At 33.0% G+C, this 16,025-nt stretch overlaps 1 protein-coding gene and 1 non-coding gene across 2 annotated transcripts; both read left to right on the forward strand.

Annotated features, from left to right (window-relative positions):
* Positions 1-2,068: 2,068 nt before the first annotated feature.
* On the forward strand, positions 2,069-3,445 carry LOC123701964. The gene is made up of 3 exons (XM_045649599.1): positions 2,069-2,156; positions 2,280-2,345; positions 2,582-3,445. Exons 1-3 carry the CDS (start codon positions 2,069-2,071, stop codon positions 2,908-2,910), a joined length of 483 nt encoding a protein of 160 aa, XP_045505555.1. The 3' UTR covers positions 2,911-3,445.
* A 202-nt stretch (positions 3,446-3,647) lies between these two features.
* Trnam-cau lies at positions 3,648-3,720 on the forward strand. The gene has a single exon. It is a non-coding gene; the product is annotated as a tRNA-Met (tRNA).
* Positions 3,721-16,025: the final 12,305 nt, after the last annotated feature.

The raw sequence follows: 16,025 nt of genomic DNA on the forward strand, positions 1-16,025 counted from the left end.
TTTTTGGCATCTGCCTGTATTGTAATAGTCTGTGGATTATTTCAACTGATTATCAGTTTATTATTTTGCATGGTTGCTTTGAATCTGTTGTGGATTATTGAATATTGGAGCATTCTGACTAGCAAAGGTTATTTTTAACTTATCAGGGAAGTTCCAAGACTTTTGTAACCACAAACTAATGCCATTTAATAAATAAATTGTTTAATTGTTAAATTATTTAACTACAAGCTCTTAAGCTTATTATACATAATATTATAAGAAATTATTTATTGTGTCATAAATAATTCAATTATCTATTATAAAGACTAACTATATATTCCATTAAAAGTTTATTTGATAAGCTCTATTGCGTCGGAATATAGTAATATAATATACACTTAAATAGAAGAAGTATGGTAAATACGTTGTTATTTCGTATAAATGTTTGGCATTATTAGATATATTTCATCTCATTATCTTCAGTTATTTACGAATTTAACCCACATCACTGGATTAGTCTCGTTTGTAGGCCACCTACTGATAATTCTATTTTAGTTTGAATTTCTGTTAAGTTTAAACTGCTACAGAATATAAGATAAAGAAGGTATATACGTGACAGCTTAACAAACAAACAAACTTTCATACTGATTGATATTAACTTGAATTCATTTTGATATCAAACTGACATCAATATAAATAAATTTAAAAAACTCAGAGACGTATTTTGATACTTGAAAATGATTATTCTGTAGCCGTGTCTACAACACAAACACGCTACAGCTATTATATAGCTACGACGTAGTAGGCGTATCGGTTCTAGAGCATCTACGAACTCGTCGATACGACCTGCCCCCCTAGCCAAGTGGTTTTCTGTTAGCGTAGCGTTCAATAGAATAGACGACGAATGTATGAGATTGACGTAAGTTGTAGATAAACGTATCTATTATAAAGCTGACGAGTTTATTTGTTTGTTTGAACGCGCTAATCGCGGAAACTACTTGTCCTATTTGCAAAGTTCTTTCGGTGTTAGATGACCCATCTATCGAGAAAGGCTATATAAATCATCTCGCTGAGACCAACAGGAGTATAGAGTTCTGTGAGCAGAGCACTGCAAGTAAAACCGCGGAGCACAGCTAGGGAAATGTATTATTATTTTGAACCAATATGGTGTCATAAAAATGAGAAGTCCTGCTTATGTAGTAGTTCTAAAATTTTACTGTACATAAATAAATATTTGTTAGACGTAACTTTTGGTTTAATATTCTTGTGGTTGAATAGTTGTCAATATAGCTGTCACTGTCACCTGTCAGAACATGCTTAGCTGTCGAATACTATAAATTGCCGCTTTCCTTTGACTCCGGACTCGTGGCGCAATCGTACGGATCGTGCCTAGGGGCTCGGACGTTGTTTATACCAGGCCCCTGACAGCCTAGTTTCATAATGGCTAGTTGTGGCGCTGCATTACTTCCTGTTCTTTTTTTTTTTTTTTTTTCTACTTGTTCCTGTCTACGACGCCATTTTGAGAAGCCATGTAATGACAATTGACATTTATTTGAATTTTTGATACGATATATTGTTCTACTGTAAATAAGTGCTAAATTTGCCATGGGACTATCAAAGTGTTGTGTCGGTGGTTGCACCACAACCAATGCGACGAATCGGCTTTTTTGTTTTCCGCAGAAATCAGAATGATAATTTCAGGAACCTGTGGATGTCCTTTCTGGTGCCCACTAATTCCTCCCTCATCGGATTGTCGAAAGATCAACTTCGACACAAACGCGTTTGTGAGAAACACTTCGACAGATATCAGTTCGATGAAGAAGGCAAGAGGCTTAGGCATTCATACCCATGCCTATTTACGGATGACGAAATAGCGCACGGCGTGCCCCTGTCTTCCAGTGAAACTGGTGAGTTCTACCTGGAGCTATAATTAATAACATGATTAAAAATTATGTAAATAGCTGATATTTGGTAAGACAGGTTTCATGGCTCCAAACAAATACTTTGACATATTTTACATACCTTCTATTTGTGTTTGAATTATATTTTTAAATGTTACATAATATGTATTTACTTGTTACAGTACAAAATGTGTTGTGATCACAATTATCACAAAGTGGAATCAGATGAGAATGAAAATGTTACAGATAATATTATGTTGGTCATTGGAAGGGCAGGTATGTATTATGCACTCAAATTTTTAGATGAGATTAGCGTGTTCAAACAAACAAACAAACTCTTCAGCTTTATAATATTAGTATAATATATAGTATAGATTTATATAAGTTCTTTGGTTTTAGGTGATGATTATCATGAACATCCATCATGCATTACAGCTATTCCAGTTGTTATGAAAAGACCTACAGGTATGTGATTTATGATAGTTTATAGTTGATAAATCCATGTTTGTAAATTTTAGTAAGTTTTTTATTCATGTTCTCAGATTTTACTATAAAGCTGTTTTTAAGAGAATTCCATTAGCTGTTATTAGATTCAAAGTTTCATATGTATGTAATGTGTGTAGGTACTTTATATTTAATATTAACAATAAAAACTATGTGTTTCCAAGATTTTAATTTCTTACAAATATTTTTAATTTTAGATAACATTCACACGGGCAGCAGTAGCAGTGTGGCTACTACAGCGGAAGTTGTGGAGTTCTTCGACAATTTATTCGATAGCGTAAATTGTTATCCTGGAGGCGCAACAAAAGGGAAAATGAGAAAAGCAGTAAAAATAAACTCTTGCAAATGCTGCTCTTGCAAAAAAAATTGCATGAAGAGCTTTACTAGTAAATCTACAGAGGATAATATTTATTCTTACATGCGCCAAAGAGAATATAAACTTTTAAAAAATAGTAATTTAGTTTATCCAAGTTCCAAACTTCTAGTGTTGTACAGGGAAGCAAGTTGTTTAAACATAATTATTTAAACGATAACTGTATCCAAAACGAAATTGGGGCAAATTTAAAAAAATTCAAGATTTGGAGTTTTCCTGGTTAGGGTGTCAGAAAACACACAATATGTGTTTAAAAAAAATGTTTTTACATATATTGTTAGGCTTCATGTCTATAACTGGAGCAATATTATAAATAAAATTTTAAAGGGAGCTATAGAGGAGAGATATGTGCAAAAAATGGCAGGAATCCATAAAATTGCTTTTATGAAATATAAAACAAATAAATTAAGAAAAAGGGCATTAAATAAATAAACATTGAAAACGAAATCTGTTTTATTTTTAATATTCGCAATAATAATGCTTGGAAGTCACGTAGTATCTAGTACGTAGTATTTTTATCGATACAATGGGCACCTCACTAAAGTATCGATAGATATCGAACTGGTAGGCAACACTACTTTTTACTGTCAAAATTGGTAAGGCTACAGCAGCGCCACAACTGGCCAACTGAAACTATGGAAAACATCACTGTCGCATCTGTTACGTAGTAACTAATACTTAATCTGTGGTTTATACGACGTTTGACCCAACTACCTTCACTTTGCTAATAGTCGTTGACTAGCTGCGATTTGTTAATCAATTAGGTAGCTGTGTAGAATCGCAGTACATTCTAATTACATCCCAAACTAATATTTAACCCAGTCTCGCGTGTAGTTTCTATTATATTAGTATAACGTAAAAAGTTACTATATTCAACTACCCACATATAAGTCTCGGTGGCGCAGTAGGCAGCGCGTAAGTCTCATAATCTTAAGGTCGTGAGTTCGATCCTCACCCGGGGCAATATTTTTTGTTTGTTTGATAATCTTAAGACTGCGTATAAAGCAATTACCAATCTTCTATTATATGATACGTGTAATATTCAAGACCAAATCTGAAAAATAAAATAAATATATCAAACTAGATGATATTTTCGAGGATTCTGTTTGATCAAAAACATAACATTAAAATTGACTCGATAAAAAAAATCACGAGGTTACCTCTAATTTTCACACCTTTACGATGTCTACTTGACATAATTATACCTATTAAGTTTTGGTTATACATATAGGTACATATATCACGATAAAACATTTTTGATAATAATTATTTATTTTTTAATTCGGCGAGAAAAAAAGAAACCAATATACAATATATTTATTAGGTATACTAGCTGACCCGATAAATTCAATAGAGCCTTGCGAAATTCTCAGATTTTTTAATAATATCTCTTATTTGAGGAAAAATCCATCAAAACACATAATAAAAAATCGGTCCAGTCAAGCTGAAGTTATAATAAAGTTAGGGAACAGAATTTTCCTCTCTTCTATATTAATTTTATATAGAGGAGAATGTTTGCATGTAATGGGAAAAATGAAAACATTAAAAAATATTTTGCGACACAACTTTTTATTGCACGATCTTATCTCTTCATTTCATATTCTTACTAATTTATTCTAATTCTAATTTGTTTGAACGCGCTAATCTCGGGAACTACTGGTCCGATTTGAAAAATTATTTCGGTATTAAATAGCCCATTTATCGAGGAAGGTTATTTATCATCACGCTGCGACCAACAGGAGTGGAGTCACGGAGATGAAACCCCGCGGAGCAGCTAGTAAAAAATAATTAATAACTTTTAGCAAGAGTTTAGCTATATAATAGAGTTTTTAATTATAAGTATTGCTGTATATATAATTATTTAACAAATACATAATATTTTATACGAAACGGCTCTCCTTCGCTTGAATTAAATACACTACTCAAAACAAAATAGGGCCCACCTACACTTATCTCAAAGTTTTGCCTACACGTAATTTATAGGGTATATTGGGGTACTTGAGTATTCCCTTACGTTGTTGATATGTTAACGAAACTTTATTGCTGTTTTAACTATTCTTTTTAATGTTATTCTCAAGTGGGTAACCAGAAAAAGTTAAATGTTTCAAAATCACGTTATTTCCAAATTCTCAATCACTTGTGTTCAAAGTCTCATTCTGAATGTTACTGTAGCACATCGTTATTTTTTAAAGTTTAATTTGGTTTCGGTATTATTCGTGATTATTATGCCTGGATCTCGCGTTCATATGGATATGGAAACGGCAGCAAGAGCAGTTGCTTTGCTTCAAGAAGGAAATTCTCAGAGGTCGGTGGCAATACGTCTTGGTGTGTCACGTCGAGCTATCCGAAATGCTTGGGATCATTATCAAGAGACAGGTAGTGTTGCTAGAAGACGTGGAACAGGAAGTACTCGAGCTACAACAGCCCAAGAGGACCGGTACATCAGACTAACAGCGCGTCGGCAGCGGACGGTAACCGCCCGTGCCTTACAAAATCAACTGCGTCAATCTACTGGCACGCGAGTGAGTGATCAAACCATTCGGAATCGACTTCATGAAGGTGGCCAAAGGTCCAGAACACGCGCTATTCGACTGAAAATGACAAGTGCTCATCGTGCAGCACGATTAAGGTTTGCTCGTGATCACTCAGACTGGTCTATGGATAACTGGGGGACAGTACTGTTTACTGACGAAACTAAAGTGAAGTTTTTAAGTGACGATCGTCGAGTGCGTGTATGGAGAAGGGAAGGTGAACGTTTTTCTGAACCTTGTGTCCACGGAACAGACTGATTTGGAGGTCCAAGCGTCATGGTGTGGGGCAGCATAAGCCTACATGGCAAAACGGAGCTCGTAGTTCTTGATGGAGGTACCGTGGCTGCTACTACCTATGTCGAACGAGTCATCCGGCCTCACGTGATTTTCACAAAGAATTGGCGAAGAATTCATCTTAATGCAAGATAATGCCCGCCCACATACAGCCCGTATCACTCAAAGAGCACTCTCTGATGCCAATATAAGAGTTCTGCCGTGGCCAGCCATGAGCCCTAACCTCAATCCAATAGAGCATCTGTGGGATCAATTAAAAAGGAGCGACAAAGCAAATTTCAGCAACGTAAACAGCCAACAAGATCTCATAAATGCTCTTAAAGTCTGTTGGGAGCAAATACCTGAAGAAAATGTAACCCATTTGATTGAAAGTATCCCAGATAGGCTTAGAGAGTGCATACGGAGCAGAGGGGGTCCCACACGCTACTAATTACAAAATAAACCAGATTTTTTTTGTTAATAAAGGTTTTATTGAAACTTTTGTTATGTGTTTTATTTGTGCAATTTTTCTCTAATACTGTTAATTTTGCATAATTTTCATAAAATCACTAATTTTTGCTTAAGTTTACGTTAAAACAATTGTCCTACTCCTTGTTCGTTTATACCCATTCATAAAATAAGAAAAAAGTGAAGAGTTTTTACAACACAGCAAAAAATCAGGGTGGGCCCTATTTTGTTTTTATTTGAGTAGACAAAGAATCCTTTATCACACAGGATTCATGCGTTATTCACATTTTTGTTGGTGAAAAAATAATTGAGGAAAAAAGTTCAATTCAAGATATTAATTGCTATAAGCAATAAGTATACATCCATACTAATATTATAAATGCGAAAGTAACTCTGTCTGTCTGTCTGTTACTCAATCACGCCCTAACTATACTGAACCAATTTGCATGAAATTTGTTATAGAGATATTTTGATATCCGAGAAAGGACATAGGATAGGTTTTATCCCGGAAATCCTACGGGAACGGGATTTTCTTTGAAAACGCAGGCGAAGCCGCGGACGGAAAGCTAGAATATTATAAAACACGGTGGTGGATGCCTATAAAAGTATGATCATCCAATAAACAAAAGATCTCATGAATTTAGAAATTAAAAAATTTTAACGGATTTTAATCACGATTTATTGATTATATTATTTTATCCTGACGTTTCGCACACTTTGCAGCGAGCGTTACGGAGAGAAATATTAAATACGTTAAAATTTTGAAATTTCTAAATGTACTATGATACTCGCGTAAAATTAAACTTAAGATAGAGAATACAAGAATACAAATATAAATGTTTTAATCTTTACAGAGCAATTATGAAGTTTCTTGCCGGTTCTTCTCCATACGTATTGCTTTCCGAATCGGTGGTAAATGTTAAATATGTTAAACATTTCTTATGTGCTTCTAGAAGAAGTCTAATTGATTAAGGGCCGATTTTTCAATCCTTGGTTAAAATCCGTCCAATAAAGTATTACACGAACATTTTAAAATGTCACCTGTAAACTGTCAAATACGGACAATTTATAGAATACATTTTTGAAATGGTAGTTTAATACGTTTTTCGATGAATAAGTTTCAACCATTTTAGGATTGAAAAATCAGCCCATAATGTTCGATGGTAGTTTAATACGTTTTTCGATGTTCGAGTTTGAGTTTGAATTTAAACTTTTTTCAACACATTCGTTCCTTGTCTTCCATCTCACTCCTACAATATACAACGAACATGATCTCTGACATTTAACTGCAAAAGACCGTTTCCTGGATATTTCCGCATAGTTAAACAATACCTCTGGTTTATAGTTATTATGCTCAGTGACCCAAAATCGCGATCCGATGCTATCCTACTTTATGAGATTGTAAAACACAATTTGTTTTACAAAACATATTTACTCGTATTTATGTCGGCGGCTTGGGGGTTTATTTTAATTAATACTAAGATTACAATTTATATGTATGACAAAGTTCTGTGACAGATTTTATATATAATTTTATATAATTTTCCACATCATTTTCGGAACAATAGCTCAGACTTCAAATCCATACTAATTTTACTATTATAAATGCGAAAGTAACTCTGTCTGTCTGTCTGTTACTCAATCACGCCTAAACTACTGAACCAATTTTCATTAAATTTGGTATGGAGATATTTTGATACCCGAGAAAGGACATAGGCCACTTTTTATCCCGGGAAAATGACGCAATCCCGGAAATCCCAAGGGAACGGGAACTATACGGGTTTTTCTTACACTGCGCGTGCGAAGCCGCGGGCGGAAACCTAGTAGGTCATATTACTACAAATATTATACAATTTAGCTTGGAACTTAAGAATTTGTGTCTAGCAATTATTGCTTTTTTTTGATGATGTATTATTATACATCAATTAATTTCAAGTATTCACTTATTTTGATCCAGGCGAGGTAAATGTGTAGTTTCTGTAAATAATAGTAGCAAAATATGAATGCCAAAATAATGTGAAATCCTTACAGTTCATTTCCCGGTACTAAACAGTGATTAGTGAGTCTGTTTGCGCCATCGTAACTCAGAAATAGGTGAACAAATTTGGTAACGTTGCTATAATGAAAAGGGTTGCATGCAATTGCCCGTGTTAACAAGATATCTGTATAAAAAGGAACATTTTCAAAGATCCTAAAGTACCAAAATTAATACACACATATTTTCAACACTAACACCATAGATAATAATTATATACAGTGCACTAATAAAAATATTCTTAACTAACAATAACTCATTACTACTTACTTATAAAACGCAACGAAAAACTACTCTATCTTTTAATTAGACAGTCGTATTCAGGTAAAATGTGGCAAATTATATTATTTTTTAGTTCGTTATATAAATACAGATTATATAATTCAGGACTCCGATCTTGACACGTTTTTTATCCGGTGCTACCTGGAGTGGCTTGTCCAGCGCGAATTAAAAAAATACAAGCACTTTTAACCCGAAAACAACTCTATGCCTTTTTCAGTTCTGAGTAGTAATTAAATTTTGTATTTACAACGTTGCATTTTGATATTTTTAATTTGTAAATTTATTATGAGCCAGTTTCTTTTGCTCTAATAGTAGTGGCTTGTTTTAAAATTGGTATTATTTTAAAATAAATTTCATGTATAATATTACCTACGTATTTTATTTTTATGTATTGGATAAGAGAGAAAGGAAGTATCTTTATTAGTTGATTAAGATAATATTCAATCTAACAAAACATAATTCGAGGAAAAAATAATTAATTTCTCAAAATCTGTTGAATAATTTTAAAAATCTAAACATACAGGCACACAGACTGCGGAAAGCAACTATGCTTTATTCTTAATACAATCATCAAAATCTATCATTCATAAACATTAAACATACAAATTACAATCACAGCTAAATAGCTTAATACCACTCTCACACGCATGTAATTTTCATACAAACTAAATTTCTAATCTGTCCATAAAGGCGCTTCCACTCAGACCTAATAAACGGGCAGTTTAACCGTAATGTGGTCTGATAGCTCGCTAACGACCAATAGACCGTGTAACCGACGCTTTACTGTCCCTTAATAGACCGAACTTTACAATCTATTAATTTTGAATACTCTTCAAGCGTTTCCTCGGATTTCGGCTAGACGTTGAATTAATGTTAACGTTTTCGAAGTAAAATTTAAGCTATTTATTATGATAGACTTGTAGTGATACTATAACGAAGGCAAAGATAAAAAAATAGGTTAACATAATTTAATTAGGTCTCAATAGCAATGTAAAACTAGGCAAGAGACCAATAATAATCGCGCCAAATGACGTGCCATAGGTGAGACGGTCTACGTCCAACAGTTTACTAATATAGGTTGAAACGACGACGACGAACAATGTACCTACTATGTTTATCAACCACATTCGAATAATACAAGTAATAACTGCGTTAAAAACAACCGACTTCAAACTTGCACTTGCAAAATTTACAAATACCTACAGACAAAAATGCTCATAAAATAAAAACAACTGGGCCTATCCGAATAAAATTTTTATGGGACCAATTCGACACCATCCCGCATCGAACAAAAAAAGAATCACGTAAATCGGTTCAGAAACCTCGGAGTAATCGGTGTACATACATAAAAAAAAAAAATATACCGGCCGAATTGATAACCTCCTCCTTTTTTTTGTTCTCCTCCTCCTCTTTTCTTTTTTCTTTTCTTCTTCTTTTTTTTGAAGTCGGTTAATAAAACATTGGCTACACACCGAGTTTAATTAAGACGAAAAGTTCCAAAGATAAGCATGTTCAAACAAACAGAACAAACGTGTTTCGAATATTTGAAACATACACTCTGATTAAAGACATTATCCTTTTTGATGTTACAAATCCTTATGAAACAAAATCTCACGAACACGATCAGACAAGAAAAAAAAAGGAAATATATGTATGACATTAGAATTACATACAATTAATGAAATATCGAGAATTAAATAGACAACGAGAAGGATATGGAAAAACAAAAGAATATTACTAATTGGACGGAATTTCATTTATTTTGAGGGCATGAAGCCCATTGACTGGGCATATCCCTTGTGTGTTGATCAAAAGAAACTACCTCTGGTATAAGTATCAATTCCTTCGAAAGAAGCCTTATAATATTTACTGTATCAGAATTCAAACTTAATCTCAGTACCTATTTAAATAAATCTAAAATCCCAATAACTTAACAAAATTATAGAGAAGTTATATACACCACCAATATTGTATTGTTCGCTGCACGAGTCAGGCAATTACCTGACTTTTGTTACCTTCCTGGAGCGTGTATAATGTATAACTTTAAAACATCTTCAATGCTCAGTCTCTTATTTAGAAGAGCAACACATTTTTAAACCCGTCATATTAATAATCTCAAAAGCAGAAAACATATAATTGATTATAATAATATAACACATAGCCAATATGGTTATAACTTTAAATATACATATACCGTGATGCCTGCAGAGTCGTGAGCGAAGTTTCCGCAAGTTATCCGCAGATATTCGTAATCTCTAATCAATATGAAGCGATAGTCGACGAAGGATTCCGTGCATGATGTAATTGACGGCACATCTGATAAACATAATATTAGTGTAATTCAATTTAATTTATATATATCTGTGTTAGGAGAACGTCTTCTCTATTAAATTATCTAATTAATAACGTGTTTAGAAATATTAAAATAGTATTACGCCCGTGGCTTCGCCCGCGATATAAAATATTTAATTCCTATAAATATACAATGAAAACCTTTAATACATAAAAATCTAAACTAATACATTCTTAATTATGTATATTCCCTATTTATACAAGTATAAATTAAACCTTTAATTACACTTTTACTATTAATCCTGATCCTCGATATTGTAATTACAAAAGCGTCTGCGGTTTCACTGTCAGCTTTGTTTAAAATGTGGCTTTAAATACGGTGTAGTTAATTGATTTTTTTTACCTGACAGCGTATAAAGTTCACGAAATCTGGACAATTTGTTCAATTTGTTCAAAGAAAGAGGTTTATCAATACTAATATTATAAAGCTGATGAGATTGTTTGTTTGTTTGAATGCGCCAATCTCGGGTCCGATTTGAAAAATTCTTTCGGTGTTGGATAGCCCATTTATCAAGGAAGGCTATATTATATCATCACGCTAAGACCAACAGGAGCGGAGCCACGCGGATGAAACCGCGCGGCACAGCTAGCGAGATATAAACTTTCATCCCTAGCAGGAATAAAAATACACTGTCTAGGTATAGGTAAATACTTAAAAACTACTAGACCATTTGAAAATTATTTCCTAACTACAAAGCTACATTACTCCTGAATGGAACCAGGAAGAATTGTTTCATACGCTGCTCTTGGTTTTGGAATAAAACTCGTGGCTTAAAAGTCACGTAAAAATTAGTTTTTTAGACCGCCTCCATTCCACGTACCTACTACAATAAAAAGCAGAAGAACAAAGAATAAACGCAAAGTCTATTGAGCATTAATTATGAACAATTTTCAATTCTTAGTCAAAAGCTGTATCTGTACTTAATAAAACATCGCAAAATATATCTCTATGTATATTTTATAAAATGCTCGTGTGTGTGTTCTCATGTTAGTTACCATGCTCCTCCAAAACGGCCAGGCCAATTCTCATGAAATTTTGTGTGCCTATTGGGTAAATCTGAGACTCAGTCAACATCTATTTTTCATACCCCTAAAGTGATAAAAATAAGAGAACAACGTTCGGCAGGTCAGCTACATCCCTACTGTATAATATTATAAATGCGAAAGTAACTATGTCTGTCTGTCTGTAACGCTTTCGCTAAACCTCTCAACCAATTTTGATGAAATTTGGCACAGACAATCTTTAGACCCTGAGAAAGAACATAGGCTACATTTTATTGCGAAATATGTACCACGGGCGAAGCCGGGGTGGACTGCTAGACTAACTAGTATAGTTATAAAATTAGCCCATTTCACAACAGAGCTTATTTCCTTATTCTATCTCCCAAAGGAGTGAAATTTTCAAAACAATTTCACATTAAACTGAGTGACGTAACAATTATTAACACGTCACTTGGTCTCAGCAAAGACAGTTAATTTACAAAATGTACCAGTCCAATTTTATAAAGTGCCCGCTATAGTTTACGCTGGACACCTGCTATCTTGAAAACTAATAGACACTATTTCATACGTTCTTGTAAACTGCAAGTTATAAAACTATAACATGTTGAGGATTTACTTGAGTGTAGTTTTAGTACCGTGTACCCTTGTGGGGTATGGGGCAGATGCATACTGTTTCCCTGATCGATTTTCTTTACGGACATGTCTGATCGGCCTTCTATATCCTGTTAAAGCTAGATATATTTATTTATTTGATAAATGTATAATGTCTAAACAACTGATTGCTTTCAGCATTAATAGAATCCAGAATATCTCGTTTATAATCTTACGCGTTAAGTGTAACGCGGACTTACTTCCTTTTGAAGATCAGTAAATTATCTCAAACTATAATTATAGAACATGCTGCTATCGTATAATTATTTAACGCTATTTTGAATTTACATAGTAAAAAAGTAAAACATAGGAAATCGACTACTGAAAACCGGCTCTTCTCCGCTAACACGGACAGGCAAATGCTGAGTCCACCTAATCACGAATACCGACATATTATTTGAATATTATGTATTTTAAGGTACGTTTATAATTTGAGTTGTATATTTTGTGATTACGTATTTTATTTATTTCAAAATTTGCTCTAGCAAGTCAATATAAATGTAGAATGAACTAACATCTATTATTACATAATATAATAAATCTGTAGAAGGGACAATTCTGTACATTGAAAATATTGAAACTAGATAGCAGGGGGTTTTACTGGATCGATACCAAACCCAAATATGTAATTAAAAAATTTTTGTCTGTCTGTCTGTCCGTCTGTCTGTCTGTCTGTCTGTATGTGAAGGCATCACGTGAAAACTAATGGTTCGATTTCGATGAAACTTGGTATAATTATACCTTATTATCCTGGGCATAAAATAGGATACTTTTCATCCCGGAAAAATACGTAGAAAAAAATAAAATTAATTTTTTAATTTTTCCGCGCGGACGGAGTCGCGGGTGGAAGCTAGTAGTAAATATTCTTAGAGGAATACGCTAGCATATTAAATCCATGCTAATATTATAAATGCGAAAGTAACTCTGTCTGTCTGTCTGTCTGTTACTCAATCACGCCTAAACTACTGAACCAATTTGCATGAAATTTGGTATAGAGATATTTTGATACCCGAGAAAGGACATAGGCTACTTTTTATTGCGAAATATGTACCACGGGCGAAGCCGGGGCGGACCTCTAGTAAATGTAAAAAGTCTAAACAATTGATTGCTTTCAATCGAATCCAGAACATCTCGTTTATAATCTGACGCGATAAGTGTACCGCGGACTTACTTCCTTTTGAAGATCAGTAAATTTTATCAAACTATTATTATAGAACATGCTGCCATCGTAAAATTATTCGTTTATTTTGAATTGAAAAGTAAAACGTAGGAAATCAGGGGACTACTGAAATATTATTTTGAATATTATGTGTTTTAAGTGTTTTTATTAATGTGTAGTTGTATTTGTTATAACGTATTTTATTTCTTTCAAAATTTGCTCTAGCAAGTCAATATAATATTATGTAGAATGAACTAACATAGTAAATATTCTTAGAGGAATTCGCTAGCATATTAAATAGATATCAATATGATGAGACTGCTGGAGGGTCAAGAATTCTTGCGTATATTTTTATTTTTATAAAATTTGATAGATTTGGATATTTTTCGCTTGGAATTCTAAATCTTCCTATTTAATGAAAGTTCGGTTGGTCAGCATCAAACATATTTGAAAAAACTAAGTACTTATATCAAATTATTTTTATTAATTTAGACAATGAATTTATTTATTTGTGATTATTGTATCTGCTTTTAAAGACCTTAAATTTAATTATTTATTTAACTATACCACAGAAAAATTTATATCAATTGGAAATGAATTCTCAGACGGGAGTAGCCACGGTTGGGCTGGCTCTGACCTGGAAGGTACCTAACCAAATCTAAAAAATTGAATTATCTATAAATATACCTACTAACTATCCGTAACAAAATTCACACTCGATTCTCAATCAATGCGATCTAATCAAAAAGCTTGCGCACAATTGACCCCATGCGTAGGTACACAAACGTAATCTTTTTGTTTTTCGTTTGTGTGTGTATTATTTACTCTAAATTAACTGATTAACAAATTTTTATACACCCAGTGCCCAAACGGCTGAAGATAGGGTTCATTCAAGCGATATTTGTAAATAAACTAAATTTTAAATCAATCAAAATAAAAAAATGTAAAATATAAAATAAGTAAAACTAATATTAGTATTACAACTTACAAGCATTATTAAATTATTAATAACGCAGTTTGATGAAACTAGCCAACCATTAACCTGTGCCTGTTCAAACATGTTCGTAAATTAGCTTCGCATTGATTTATTAATGTTTAATACCTACATATTTTAGTTTACAGTCGTTTATTAAAATTTAGTTAATAATATTATTTTGTGTTTTTCATAATCATATAATATTATTGTAAGACTATCTAATAAAAGAAATAAACAAAAAATAGTTTGGTTCAACAAAAATAGCTCTCTCAAATGAAATATTTTAAATCCGAAAGTTTTGTGAATGTGGAAATTTTTTATTCTTAAAATTACTTATCTTATGTAGGTGTGTTCTTTGGTGTTTCGGTTGTCTATATTATAATGTTTACAAAATCTTCCTCTTGAATCACTCTATCTCATAAAAAAGTGCATCAAAATCCGTTGTGTAGTTTTAAAGATCTAAGCATACATACATACAGTAAGAAACGGGAACCGAACCTAATCGTTACTACACCCCTGTAGCCATTTTCCGATACCCGATACGATATTCACCGCAACAAATATCTATTCTACGGAAACAAATGTCTAAATAACTCAAGCCACAAAAATACAAATGCAATAAAAATAACTGCGTTAAAAACAACCGACTTCAAAAACGGAAAAGTAGGAAATAAAAAAGATTTGATATTATTAATTACTACATATTATTTTTATGTGCTATTTACTAAAAAGGTTTGATGTCGGTGCATGGGCTTAATACTAAGTGCTTAGTATTTGGCACCGACTTCAAACCTATTTAATAAATAGCACATAAAAATAATATGTAGTAATTAATAATATCAAATCTTTTTGATTTCTTACTTTTCCGTTTTTGAAGTCGGTTGTTTTTAACGCAGTTATTTTTATTTAATACTTTTTAGTGTATTTTTCAACACGAATCAAACGAGCCCAAACTCGATAAAGTTGAGTCAATATATTACTGAGTTCCTATGGCCACCTTCCGATTCCATCATCAGATCAGCTCCATGTCATGATAATGTTTCATCGCTATCCAATTTACATTCGTATACAAAATTTCAGCTCAATCGGTTATCGGGAAGTGAATCAAAGTTACTTGCTACATTGAAATTAAGTCATCGAGTACAGACAAAAATGCTCATAAAATAAAAACTACTAGGCCTAGCGGAATAAAATTTTTATGGGACCAATTCGACACCATCCCGCATCGAACAAAAAAAGAATCACGTAAATCGGTTCAGAAACCTCGGAGTAATCGGTGTACATACATAAAAAAAAAAAAAAAAAAATATATACCGGCCGAATTGATAACCTCCTCCTTTTTTTTGAAGTCGGTTAAAAAGCAAGACTCTTGACAACAATAAAATCCAAACACATGTATTTGGAGATAAAAACATACTAAAAATGGTTGCATGCAAAATTATTACATCACGTCTGATATTTTAGAAACAGGGGTTGATGTTTTAGTGAAGGATGTACGTTTGAAATTCCCTTTTTGATTTACAATTTACGTCAAAGTAT

The sequence above is a fragment of the Colias croceus genome, chromosome 22 (genome assembly GCF_905220415.1).
Source record: "Colias croceus chromosome 22, ilColCroc2.1".
Classification (NCBI taxonomy): Eukaryota; Metazoa; Arthropoda; class Insecta; order Lepidoptera; family Pieridae; genus Colias; species Colias croceus.

Coding starts and splice junctions, on each gene's coding strand:
- LOC123701964 (XM_045649599.1), top strand. CDS start 2,069: ATGTGTTGTGATCACAATTATCACAAAGTGGAATCAGATGAGAATGAA. Junction 2,157..2,279: donor GTTGGTCATTGGAAGGGCAG/GTATGTATTATG, acceptor CTTTGGTTTTAG/GTGATGATTATCATGAACAT. Junction 2,346..2,581: donor TGTTATGAAAAGACCTACAG/GTATGTGATTTA, acceptor TTTTAATTTTAG/ATAACATTCACACGGGCAGC.